At 43.0% G+C, this 14,002-nt stretch overlaps 1 protein-coding gene across 1 annotated transcript in view; it reads left to right on the top strand.

The window, feature by feature from the left end:
• insrb (insulin receptor b) overlaps positions 1-12,362 on the top strand; it is an 89,736-nt gene extending 77,374 nt beyond the window's left edge. Inside the window, exons 11-21 of the mRNA XM_076278738.1 lie at positions 292-584; positions 858-1,006; positions 1,409-1,568; positions 2,226-2,319; positions 2,419-2,486; positions 2,672-2,901; positions 3,177-3,287; positions 3,387-3,546; positions 3,701-3,830; positions 4,011-4,145; positions 4,553-12,362. Of these exons, the coding sequence (XP_076134853.1) occupies positions 292-584; positions 858-1,006; positions 1,409-1,568; positions 2,226-2,319; positions 2,419-2,486; positions 2,672-2,901; positions 3,177-3,287; positions 3,387-3,546; positions 3,701-3,830; positions 4,011-4,145; positions 4,553-4,907 (1,885 nt within the window). The 3' untranslated portion in view covers positions 4,908-12,362. The remainder of the gene's footprint in view (positions 1-291; positions 585-857; positions 1,007-1,408; positions 1,569-2,225; positions 2,320-2,418; positions 2,487-2,671; positions 2,902-3,176; positions 3,288-3,386; positions 3,547-3,700; positions 3,831-4,010; positions 4,146-4,552) is intronic.
• The last annotated feature ends 1,640 nt before the right edge of the window (positions 12,363-14,002 follow it).

Consider the following 14,002-nt stretch of genomic DNA (forward strand, 5'->3'; position numbering starts at 1 on the left):
GAAGGAGAGGTCATTGTGTCTGTAGGGATTCAATGCGTTTATTTATTTATTTTTTCAGTCCTGTTGGAATTTTTGGACCTGCCCTGTCGAAGTGACTAACCATATGGAAAATGAATAAACACCAGTGTAATTCACTGGTTGTGGTATCTGGGAGTTAATTCATCTAGTTGATTCCTTTTTTGCTTTTATTATCCAATGAAATCTTGGGCCTATTGTTCTTTATCCTCATCGATATTTGTTCACCATGCTGGATGTTAAAAAAAAAAATTCCTCCCTCTCTCCCCGTCTCAGGCCATCCAGACGCCGACGCTCTGTGGGCGTGGCCAACGCCACAATGGCCAGCTTCCTCACCACGCCCCCCGCCAGCCTGCTCCCGCCCGAAAACGGCTCGACGACGAGGGGCGACCCCGAGGACAAGGAGCCCGGCCAGCGGCTGGTGCTCAACGTCTCGAAGGAGTCGGCCGTCATCTCTGGCCTGCAGCACTTCACCAGCTACCAGATCGAGATCCACGCCTGCAATCACCCCACCGAAGTTAAGCGCTGCAGCTTGGCCACCTTAGTCAACGCCCGCACCATGCCTGAACGTGAGTTCCTCTTCTGCTGCTTCACCAAACTGCTATGGTCAGGGTGAAGAGTAGTCCTGGACTACTCATTTCATCAAACATTAGCAGAAAATGGCCATCACGGTGGCGTAATCTAGCAGTCCAGAGGAGCTCTTCCTAAGCCTGGTCACTGATGATTCTACAAAAGCAAATGACCGAATGCCGAATTATGTCTATGTTGAATCTTTTGTCTGATTTAACATCTATATAGCTTCATGCTTTACTATAAATTTTTTTGTATTTACACATTTCTAGCAAAAGCTGATGATATCACTGGTCCGGTGACTTACGATATGCTGCCAGATGAACCTGAGTTGGTGTACATCCGATGGGAGGAGCCGAAAGCCCCAAACGCTGTCATCATCCTTTACGAAGTCAGCTATAAGAGGCTCTCGGACACCGAAGTATGTACATCACCAGACAGTGCTGCTATGGGCAAATGTCATGTTCATGCACCTTTTTTATGCACTCGCAGGCGACCATCATGGTTGTGAATGCCTTTTTACTGTGAATGTTAAATGGAAATGTCCATCAGCCTGTTTTTGGGTGAGCTGTGAATGTATTTAAAAAAAAAAAAAAAACAACAACATTGGGACTAACTCCCAGGGAACCGCTAGTGTCTCAGTTGCCATGGAAACCAGACAAATGGCCGGGAATGTGACAGCACGGAAAATAGCATATTATGCCTGTCCACTCCAACTTCGGCTGGCAGGAAGCAATTTGGGTTCATATCGGGCCGTAAATGAAATGCTTCGTTTTTTTTATGTTGCTTTTCTCTTCCTTTTCTGTCCTGTCCCTCCTATCAGGATACAACTCCCAAATGTGTGTCTCGGACCACCTATGACAAGCTGAAAGGCTTTAAGCTGCGCGTGGTCCACCCAGGAAACTACAGCGTGCGCATCCGTGCCACCTCTCTGGCCGGCAACGGCTCCTGGACGGACTACACCTACTTCTTTGTGCCGGACAGTAAGTCGTGAGAGGAGTCAGGAGAAGCACCAAACAACTTGGACAAAGCCTCTGGCATAATGCTGCTTCAAATGCACAGATTAAAGGCCCATTCACACCAAAAAAGATAACGATAACTATAAATAAATATTGTTCTCGTTAATATGAATGATGATGTTCACACATAAACTATAACTATAACGACATGAAGAACGATATCGTTGGAGATCACTTCCAGAGTGATTTTCAGAAAGATAAAAAGCTAATAGCCAATCAGAACCCATCGAATTTTAACCATTACATTCATTAACACAAGGAGAGATTTTGTTTATTATTGTTCAGTGAACGCTTTTATCGTTATGGTTATAGTTATCGTTATCATTCTTGGTGTGAGTAGGCCTTAATGTAGTCAGACTGTGGTCAAAGATGAATGTAGTGCCTCCGTTGAGACTGAGAGGTGTCACTGAATTACTCACATCCACACTAGCCAGCATCTTAATCAATTTTTCTCATTTGTTTAATGACTCTGAATGTTTGAGCTAACTACACATCAGTGGACATCGATAATCCGTCCCAGCTTTAGACAGTGCAGTATATTGCTGTGTTGTAAACCCCTGTGTTCAACGTGCCGTTGGTGTACTTATGGTAGTGGTCTCATGGTTATTCGTTTCCCCGCAGGAGACTTGAGCATGAAGGTCATCATCGCTCCCGTGGTCTGCTTCGTCTTTCTGCTGTGCATCGGAGGCACAGTGTTCGTCATGTTCAAGAAGAAGTACGTTTCCCTGACATGAAACATTGCATACGTGTCATGCCCTTAGGTAGTTTTTGGTGTTGTGACTGACCTTTGTGTGGAACTCTTTGTGTGTTCCAGGCAAATTGAAGGCCCCAGTGGCCCTCTCATAGCCTCTTCCAACCCAGAGTACATCAGCGCCAATGATGGTAAGGAGAACCCCCCACACACACACACACACACACACACAAATAAAAAGATCTAATTAATCACTGGGTGAACTGAAGTATAGGAATGTTGTACTGTATATGCGTGTATGTGTTCTGTTTACATATGTACACACAACACAACATATGTTGTGGGTATGTAACTGTGCACCTCTACGTACCTACAGTCTATGTTCCGGATGACTGGGAAGTTCCGCGGGAGAAGATCACAGTGCTACGGGAACTTGGGCAGGGTTCCTTCGGCATGGTCTACGAAGGCATCGCCAAGGACATCGTCAAGGGAGAACCGGACACCCGCGTGGCCGTGAAGACGGTCAACGAGTCGGCCAGCCTGCGTGAGAGAATCGAGTTCCTTAACGAGGCCTCGGTGATGAAGGCTTTCAGCTGCCACCATGTGGTAAGAATACCTCCCTTTGCCTCCCATAGAGACTTCACTGCAAGAGCTCAGCAAACAAATCCTGAAATGACTAGATTTAGTACAACATTCAGAGGTGTGCACAGTATAATAAGTTTCACCATGGCAAAGCAGGCAGACTGAGGTGGTCCATAATAACTGCTGGGTGACTGGCCTTGATCCTGATCAGTCTGAGCCTGCTTGAGTGCCGTGTGTGAATATGAAGGAGACAAGTATGGATTTGCCCGAAGATAACCCACCGATCTCTTCTCACACAGGTCCGTCTGCTGGGGGTGGTGTCCAAGGGTCAGCCCACGCTGGTCGTCATGGAGCTGATGACTCACGGCGATCTGAAGAGCTACCTGCGCTCTCTGAGACCAGACGCTGAGGTGAATGGCGCACCCCTTTTCCAATATATCAGGTCTCCTCATGGAACCATTTTTGCCGTGTTGTCTAATCCAATGCTTCTTTGTTTTGTGGTTCCACAGAATAACCCAGGGCGCCCGCCACCTACTATAAAGGAGGTGATTCAGTTGGCGGGCGAGATAGCTGACGGCATGGCCTACCTCAACGCCAAGAAGTTTGTCCACAGAGACCTGGCAGCCAGAAATTGCATGGTGGCTGAGGATTACACAGTGAAAATTGGAGGTACATTTCAAACATGAAGATGAAATAGCTAATATAGAAGAGTTGGAAGTATAGAAGAGTTGGAAGGATATAGAAATGTTTTGAAACACTTATGAAGACGTATAATAATGGTATTAAGACAGTTAATAATAATTTCTGTGTTTTTCCTTTTCAGACTTTGGCATGACCAGAGACATCTATGAGACTGATTATTACCGGAAAGGTGGGAAGGGTCTGTTGCCCGTCAGGTGGATGGCCCCAGAATCCCTGAAAGACGGAGTCTTCACCGCCCGATCAGACTGCTGGTGGGTCCATCATTGCCCCACATGCCACAGTGGTCCCCCCACACTGGTTTTTACCTGCAGGACTGAGCCACCGCTCTCTTCCTGTCTCTAAAAGATTCTTTACTTGTTTTAGTTTTTTTGCCAGTTTGCTATTGCACTGGAAGCCAGTTCTCAGTGCTGTGTGTTTGCTTTGGTTTTTAGGTCTTTCGGGGTGGTGTTATGGGAGGTTAGCACGCTAGCTGAGCAGCCCTACCAAGGGCTCTCCAATGAGCAGGTGCTGAAGTTCGTCATGGACGGGGGATACCTGGACCGACCAGATAACTGCCCAGAGAGAATGTAAGTCCTTTTGAAGACCATAACCAGAACTTCACTGCAGACATGCCCTTCGGATTTTGGGATATTTCAGTTAAGATCTTAAGTTAACCCTTAAAGGTCTACCGTCACCGTCACACCGGTGTGACGGGAATGTTGGAAAATGAGCGTTCTAAAGAATATCTGGGTTCATTGAATTCAACATAGAATTTTAGAACCTTGAATTGTTGCGAAACGGAATCATATGTTAGAATGTTCAAAATCCCACACCTTTAAGGGGTTTTAGCCATCCATCAAGTGATTAGTGTGGTTTAACCATCCATCTCTAAGTGATTAGTGTGGTTTAACCATCCATCTCTAAGTGATTTTCACAGTGTGGTTAACACCATTCCTCCCTGTTCCTGTCCCTGTCTCACCACCCCGTCTTACAGACACAACCTGATGCAGATGTGTTGGCAGTACAACCCGCAGATGCGGCCCAGCTTCCAGGAGATCATCGACATGATCAAGGACGACCTGCACCCCTCCTTCCAGGAGCTCTCCTTCTTCTACAGCGAGGATAACAAGCCACCGGAGACCGAGGAGTTTGACATGGACTTCGAGAACATGGAGAGCATCCCGCTGGACCCGTCATCCTACTCGCAGCGCGAGGACAACCTAAGCAGAGACAATGGCCCCTCGGTGGGTCTGCGGGGCAGCTACGACGAGCACGTGCCCTACACGCACATGAACGGGGGCAAGAAAAATGGAAGAATCCTTTCGTTGCCCAGATCGAGCCCATCCTAACGTTTTCTGATTGACTATTTTGTCTAGTTCGCTCTCTCTCTCTCCTCCTCTTCATCTTCCTTTCTCTTCTTTCCTGTCCTCTCACCTGTCCCTCCTTTTTCTAATAATTATTATTTTTTATGATTTACAATACTTTATGCAGATGCCCTTCAAAACAAAAACACAGATCTCAGGACTTTTTTTTTTCCTTTTTCTCCTTCATCGCTACCACGTGCATGCACACCTTTAACTAAGAACCATTCATGCGGATCATCTACAACTTTCCTTGGCTTTCGATTATGTTTGTCTCACTCTTTTGCCAAGTTTCCAAGACTGGTCAGTGGGGGGAAAACTAAAGACAGACAAGACAAAGCGAACTGTGAACAGACACTACACAAACCAGATGACTGCCTCGTGTTTGACCTCCTCGGACTTTCCCGTCTCTCCTCGGAGAATTTTCTCGTTCACTTTCTTTACTGAAATCTTTTCATATGGTGGCCTTTTTTTATATGTGGCCTATAATCAAAGAGAAGTGTCTATCAGTGCTTGTATTCATTTCCTTTGAACAACTGATTGAAGAGTTTGGAATCTGTGGGGTGGTAGAGACTCTTAGAACAAACATCCTATTTGTAGAGGAAGCTTTGTCCTGCAGAATTCCAAACCTCACGCGGATACATGCGGTGTTTGTTGCTGAAAAAAATAATTAATTTATTTGCTTTATTTTTGTTTCTCCTTTCAGTTTTGTTTCTGTGTCCTTGCATTATGGCTGAAGGATATTTAAACAGTTAAGAATTTGACAAAATAGTCCATCAGACTGACCAATAGCTGCTGCTTTGATATATCATATAGTGGGTATAGTGTAAACATATAATATATATGTGATGTATAAAATATTGACACATCAGTATTTTATATATCTAGATACATGATGTTGATTTTTCTTTTCTATATTGTTAATTTTTGTATTACTTTCATCAGAAGCTTTGCTCTTAAGATATTTTTTCAATCATCTGTTCATTATGTTATGAAAATGACTCTAACCCCCTGCAAAAAGTCATACTAATTCACCTACAGTGCTCTAAGTTGCCCACTAGGGTTGTTTTTGGCTATTATAAATGCACGGGAGAGGCTAGGTGTTCGGATTCAAAAAGATGCTTCTTTCCTAGACCGCATGCAGCAAACTCTCATAGTAACAATTTGGCTTGTTGCTGTACCCGGTTTGCTGATGGTGTTGAGGTCCATATTGTCAGAGAATCACCCCCTTGTTATTTGAAGTACGTTGTGTTTGATGTCAGAAATGTTTTGTTTTGTCTCTAGCTGAGACTGTAGTCTATGGTTGTCCGTGTTGTTTTGTCTAATTCCTATATTATGTAACAACATCGTAGACTGATGGTGGGCTGTTGGGCGTCATCATCAATGGGGGAGAAATTATTTGCTTTGAGTGCTTGTTTTGGCCGGATGATTTGAAAGCTTAGTCTGGACTTTTTTTCTGCTAATGTGAAGTATGCACACATCTGCTTACCATCGTATCACTGATGATCCCCCAGCTCTGTAACTACCATCTCTGAGAGCCAGAGGTTTCTTTGATTGTGAGCAATTGTCTGTAGTGAGAACCCCTCCTCTGATCTTGGCATATCCACCCACTAGATGAGGAAGAGGCAACTCTAATTCTTCTCACTGCAGCGAAGAGGCCACCAAACTCTAGAATCTGCCATGCTCTTGGTCGTGTGGTTAAGAACGCTCTAGATTTCCTGTCTAGCTGTACATTGAGCAGTGAGCTCTTCAGGATGGCGTGGTTGCATAGGTGTGTGGGAGGCTGTTAGGGTGTTGCAGTGACACGAGGCAGGAGACTACGCTATGTAGTTCAGGACTCCTCATAGAAGCGGAGCTGGCTCTCATTGAGGACAGACATTCCTGGGTTGTAGTGTGTTGCCCAATGTTACTGCCTCTCTTTCCCCTCAGGCAATATTGGAGGTGAGTAGCAGATGCTCTTAAGTCTCAGTTCTGGTCGTTTCTAGATTCTGAGGGTCCTCAGCTTCAGGGGGTTGATGGAGCTCCAATCTGACATTGATCTGACATGAGGCTGTTTTCCATCACACTAGCTTATATTTGAAGATACTAGACAAATGAGTTCTGCCCCGCGTGTTTGTTTTCAGTGAAGGGTTCAGACAATGTTGATGTTAATGTCAGATGGTAATTTTTTAGATTGGGCGCTGAAGACAGGTTAAGTGAAAGAGGCATTCTTTTATGCCTGCCAGGGTTTCCAGCTGCCTTTGTGTATGGTGGTGTAAGTCCACATGAGTGTCCACCCTTACATCAGATGTCCAGTAGTCGTGAAAACATTCCTGCGCTTAATCAGGCTCGTTGTTGTTATGGGAGCTATACACACTCACTCATCAGACAGGCAGCACTCACACCTTGAACAGCATCTGTGTGGAAGGGTCTCTGGCTCACACACTGATTCTCCACGCTGGTTCATTTCTCCCCTGAACACAGTTGCTCATGTCCATCAAGGGGGAACCTAAGCGACAGCAAGGCTCCAGCAGTCAGGAAGAGATAAGAAATCTCCCACATGGACCTGAATAGTAGTAGCCACTATACAGTTTACAGTCTTCAGGTGATTAGCTGGTGTATCAAACACAAAACAATGACCCCTCCAGGTGGATCTCTCTCTGGACAAAGCATGCCTCGGCCTCCAAGTTGTGCCTTCTGCAAGAGCCCAAGGTAGTGGCCACAAGACAGGGGGCAGTGGTGGATGCCCAAGCTTAACTTGGTTAATATTTATCCACATCTGTGCACACTTGGCTTGGTGTACATAGTGTGTTTGTGAGTGTATATATTTATGTGCGTAGAGCGGGGTTGGCGAGATGTGAGGAGTCGGCCTCCAGTCTGCTTCTGGAGCTGCAAGCAGGAGTGTGGGGACTGACAAGGACTTGCTGCTGTTAAACCAGCATACTCAGTTTTTGTTTTTCAAGATGTAAATCTAATTACCGGACTACAGTGCTTTACGATATCGTCACCATCCGCATCAGTTTATCTTTTTTTTTCATCGGCTATTTTCCAGGTTTGTAAATAATAAATAAGATGTTTTAAGTTAAAGGAAAAGAGCTAAACAATTACACCCACACAATTTCGCACACACACTACCATGACAAAAGACAGATACGTTTAGTTTGTCATGGTTGTCAAGTTAAGTGTATGTGCGAATTTCTAATTCAGAAGATTAGCATATCTTTGAAAAGGCAGATGATATTTTATTTATTTTATTATAATCATTGTATAAAACCCAGCTAGCTTTTTATTACAAGTTTTAAGAATTATTCAGTGTTGGGTAAAATAGTGTTTTCTCTCCTGTTTAGTTTTTTTCCATTGTTTGAAAAGAGAGTTACAGCTAGAGAGGGAGAATGAGTTTGGTGTTGTGGTAAATTCTTTTGTTGTTTTTATTTTGATCGGACGCAGTCTACCTCAGTATGTATGAAATTTTAGTCAAGCCTTGCTTCTCTCGCTAGCTCTCTCTCTCTCTCTCTGTCTCTCTCTCTCTCTATCTCTCTCTTTCTTTCTCTCTCTCTCTCTCTGTCTCTCTCACTTTCTCCCTCTTTATCCCTCACGCTGTCCTCCTACCCATCTCAGTGTTTTAACATGGTCGTTTTGGCAGATGTCAGACTTGTGAGTCTGTTCACCTGCTCTGATCATCCTAAAGAGGGCTTATCACTGATGACATGAGAAACTGACAAATTCAAAGATGACAACACGTCTCTCGCAGAACTCTGCAATCTAATCTGAAATTGGCTCTCCCTGTTTTAATTCCGTTTGTATTAGCATGTATTCAAAAGTTTGGTGACAGAGTTTTCCTCAAGGCAACATTTACTAATTAATGACTATGACTGTGTCAAAAAGTATTAGAAAGCACAATAGAGAAGCATTTTTTGTGGGGATGTTCTGTTTAGTGTAACTGTGCCATGGATTGCTATAATACTGTATACCAGCACTTATGTGAAAGGTGGCAGTCAAGAGTTTTTACATTTTGGACCTGTTCATCCAATTTGAATTAGCTAGCACTTCTTGCAACTATACCAAGCTGTAGATTCCAAATTGCCCAATTATAATATGATTTATGAAATATGAAATTCTGTGTATGGGGCACGTAATTAACTTTGTGGTTAGATTACCAGAGGGGGAGATGCATGAGTGTGGTCAATACCATGTTCACTATGCTCCTGATTTTGCTCTTAATAATGGTTCACGACCAACTGAACTTTCCTTGCTCCTCTAACGGTAATAGGAAATAGTAGGTTGTGCATGGACACAGACATCATATTCTAGTACCAAATAAAGCCTTGTGCTGTGGGAGATGGGAATTTGTGGCACAGTTCTGTCCTACAGCGCTTGACAGTAAGAGGGCTGATTTGGTGAATACATATCTTTCACTAAGCGAGAAAGAAATTCAATTTGGACCCAATGCCTTCTGGTTTATGCTATGAATGTGATTCTTGTTAGTTTTATGTTTGTGTTCTGTTTTTTTTTGACTTCTTGTTAATGTACTTTTTCTACTGTGAATTATCAAGAACCATCTTACAACAATGCCATAGATTGGGGGGTTGGGGACATACCATACAGCACGCCTCCATTGTTTCCGATTGGATTCTCTTCGATAGGGGGCGGCGCGCTCTGTTGGGACAATCCCATGTGCCATAAAACGTTAAACTCTGAAGTGAAAATCTGGCTTGGGGTGAGCGGTACTCAGGGAAGTCTGATTCTTTAGGGTTAGAAGGGATGGGACATGACTGAAGTACCTGTTTGGAGAGGATGGCAAAAAAGCCAATCTCTGCCTTTAGCAAGGGTAATCAAGGTAGTGCTGCTGAACCTTTTTGCAAGTCTGTTGGGAGAAAGTTAAAAGAAAAACAACTCCCCCCGGTTGCTCATGAACACTGGCTGAATGTTTACTGCCCTCTGATGGACAAATGTAGTAGTACAACAGCGGGAAGGCAGAGTGAAGCCAGTCCTCCCACCCATAGTGCCTTGTGCAGATTTCTCAAGCGTCCTCCCAACCAGACCCTCTCAACTCAAACCGATTGTCTCCAAAGTCGCTCATGGACTTGGGCAGACACTTGACTGGAGTTTTAACCACGCCACATTGTGCATCCTCAAAAGTGCATCTTTCAAAGACAAGCTGAGAGATTTCGTAACATGATAGTTGTAGATAAAATGCAAACACGACACACACACACACACACACAATTATATCACATCTTCCTGCTTGGCTCCATGTTACTGTATTGGTGTCTGTGAATGATGTTTTGTTCTTTTTTAAGCAGGAAACTTGTCTCTTGCCTACTTGCCTAAGCTCTGGCTTGCTTTGTGTGCTTTGAACCCCTCATGCGGGTAACATGGCATTATATAATTGAACATCGATTGCATGGCACTTTGGTAATTGTACATTTGTCCCAAATGCACACACTGCAGAAGGCTTAAACGGGTGTTTAATTCAAGCAAGGTGATTCTTGTAATCTTGTCTTTTCACAAATAAAACAGCCTCCTACTGTACCTCGTAACAGTAATCGCCCCCTAAAACAAAAGCACTTAATTTTGGCAAATTTTATTTAGTCTTGAACTCTAAAGTGGTTTAACAGAGCAAGCTAGCAATGCAGCACAGGTTGAGAACAAGGCATTGTATGTCATTTTATTTGTTTTAAAGAAAACAATATTTCTATTTTTATTTTTTAGCCAAAATAGGGAGGGCAAATACAATTACCTTTTTTTTCTGACTGTAAACTTTTACTATTCTTGTACATTATGGAATTAACATTGTTATCAATGTATATAACTTTTTTTTAATAAAATTAAATGTTTGATGGCTATCGCTCCTGAAACTACCCCACTATCTGATCGAGGTTTCAGTTCACTTTTTTGGTGAGAAGCAGCACAGGTGATGATGATGATGGTGGTGATGATGGTGATGATGATGATGGTGATGATGATGGTGGTGATGATGATGGTGGTGATGATGGTGGTGATGATGATGGTGATGATGATGGTGGTGATGATGATGGTGATGATGATGATGACAGGGCTTGCAATGTCTGCCTTTTAGGCTTGTTAATTCAATCTGACTGCACCTTTTCATCAAGGGTAACCCCAAACCCTCGCCCTTTAGTAAAATGAATTTTCACATCCACTCTCTCAGTATTTACTATCACTTCTGTGACCTACTGGGATGTCAAACGAAATTCTATTTGACCACCTTAGACCAAAGTGATGAGTCCCTTTTTTAGATTTGTTTTCCAAAACTGAAAAAAAAAACAACTGGAAAAGAAAGACCACTGCACATTCCTTCTGGAAGTGACTAAACAAGTGTAATAAGCTACGGGGTAACAAGCCACGTTTATATATCTTTAATCTATATAAATTTCCCAATGTTATGAGGATCTGAAGCTGATCACCCTGTGATTGCGATAGCACATGGTTCAGCATGAAGGAGGTGTGAATCACCATGTGTGTGACTTGCAGGACACCCCTTGTGTGTCAATGAACACACCACAGAAACTGATCATGTCCAAATCACACCGACATCATGGGCATATATTATGAAATGCCATTTCTTTGCTGAAACCTGTCACGTATGTTTTTTTTTTTTTTTTTTTTATTTCCCCTTTGTTTCGTTTTTAAATGTGTAGTCCATGTTTAAAGTTTGACGTGTGTTGGGAGGCAGGTGGTTGAAAAATGATTATTTTCTATGTTGAAAAGTGAAGGGAGCCGGTAGTTATGCCCTTTTTTCTTAGCAGCCTGCACCTACTCATACATACTCGCCGCTCTCCAGCTCAAACACATCTTTTTAAAGAGGAAACACAAAAAAAAACAGGATTTCTATCCTTCCGAACTCTGTGTTCTTCAAAATGCTGCTGCTCTTCTCTGCACACACGGTGCTGAAAGTTTGTGTAGTATTGGTAAAAGACCTCTCTGTTCTTGTCTCATGTATTGTGTAGGTGACACAGATGTATGATCAAATACATTGTGTACACATTGTTTGTTGACATCGATTCATATGCAGCCACAGGCTTTGTGTATGAGTTCATGGTTAACCCACTGACGGCTACAAAGATGCATCGTCACACTGGATCCAAATGGGCCACTCTATATGAGATATGAAATACACGTCTGTCAGTATATGTTGACACACACTTACACGTACACACACATTCTCAGTATGTTTTTTACACAGATGCACATTCTCGCTCTCTCTCTCACGCACACACACACACACACACAAATCTACATTTATTATCTCACACAGACCACTCACACAGACTCTAAATGTGCCATGATTAGATAACGCTTGACAATTTATTTTTTCTATGTTTTCAAGAAGAGCCAAGCAGTGACATGTACAGATAATGTTGAAATGATATGAAAATAAATCTTGCTGTGTGTAAATTATTCAACAATTAACTGTTTATATTAAAATTATGAATAAAATGATTGGCGAGTATTTTTATTCTGCAGTACCCCTTGAAAAAGAAACCTGTCTTTTCCGAGTAGGCACCCATGAGATGATTTCTTGTCAGTACAGGCCAGGAAATACCCAGACCTATGACACTGACCTAAGAGAACTGACCACTTCCATCACATGGAGGGGAAGTGCAGCACTTGGATGACACACTGTTGTTTTTTCTCACAGTGTTTTACAGAAAGAAAAAAACCCTAATGTGCTGTACCCAGTAGCCCTGCCACAGCGGTCTGTGTAAAATTAAAATAATTTGGCTAAATTTATAACTTATGTAATATTAATAGATAGAAATGACACTTTGGAGCTAGTATTTTTGCCCAGCTTTAACCAGAAGCCACCTCTCTTTTCTGAAATAGTCACTGTTCTATGAAGGTACTGCTGTCAGTTTCATGAGAACAGTCAAGGCTGCCGGATGTTACTTCACGCCAAGCAGTCTATACCCTTGACTTCTGTTCATTCACCACCACAAGACTTAGAGATAAGTCCAGACATATTTGATCCTAACTGCATGTTCTCACCAAAACAGTGTCTTGCGCCTTTTCACTGTGCCTGTAACCATGCAGAGGCGACCAAAGCTGTGAGGCAAGAGGTACTATCTGTCCATCGGTGCACATTCTGCAGGGCTGCCACTACAGAGAGGTGAAACTACTACGCCAGGCACGGAAACAAGGTCTGCTTAACCCACTTTTTTTGTCATAAACACCACTGTGCCAGCAGACTTCGGTCTTTAGAAAGGGACAAGACAGTCAGCTACAAACAAACTCACTGGTCCAAGATTCTGTGCCAGGGTGATCTCAGGTACCATTTCACAGACTTTTTTTATGCTCTGTTATGTTCTAAATGTTATGTTCTGAATTTCAGTGTTAGGGTGGTGCACACGCCGTCTCTGGGGATGTGACCCTTAGGCACACCGTTCACCTTTCATTTTCACATTGGCGTGTGTCTCACACCGCTTAGAGCTTGCACACTCACACACTCAGCAGAACGCCCTCGGCTGCAGTTACGGAGAGAGAGAGGCCTCTTAAAAGAGGAAGCTCACAGCTCTGCTGTGCCGTTGTAGTGTACCCTTTTCTTTGCAGTTTGTATTTAGTGGAGGACTATTAAACACCTTCTGTAAGGTTGCTCTGTGTGTGTGTACTGAGATACTGATATTGGACCAGGAGAGCATCCATACACCACTTGATTGGTTCTGGAAAAGAGTTCTCTGTCTTCAGCCAGTTATTCTTGACGAAAAACGGTGAGTTTTTTTTCCCCCTCCTTTTGTTTTTTAGATTGGCATACCAGTTCAGTTGCATAAGATAAACACATCAATTTCCATTAAACATATCTGCAACAGCTCATAAGGCATGAAGATAGTTCATTTGGTGGAAAGACTGCCTGACCACACTTGTTATTGTCTCAAAAAAGTATTCAGGCTTCGTTGATAAGATTTGACAGATTGTGAACACTATCACTTAAGTGTTACTGCATTCTAGAAACAGTAACATGAAAAGCCAACAGAGAACATCCAGAATAGATTTCAACTTCACGCACAGTCATTTGACTTCATAAGCCTGTTTCTTCAATTCCGGTCTTGCCATGCAATGAGGAACTGACTAAACAGAATCGGTAG

Source organism: Alosa pseudoharengus, unplaced genomic scaffold, assembly GCF_046254945.1.
Source record: "Alosa pseudoharengus isolate Yale_2024_CS ecotype anadromous, Long Island Sound unplaced genomic scaffold, YU_APseudo_1.1 YU_APseudo_1.1_scf_11, whole genome shotgun sequence".
Taxonomy (NCBI): Eukaryota; Metazoa; Chordata; class Actinopteri; order Clupeiformes; family Clupeidae; genus Alosa; species Alosa pseudoharengus.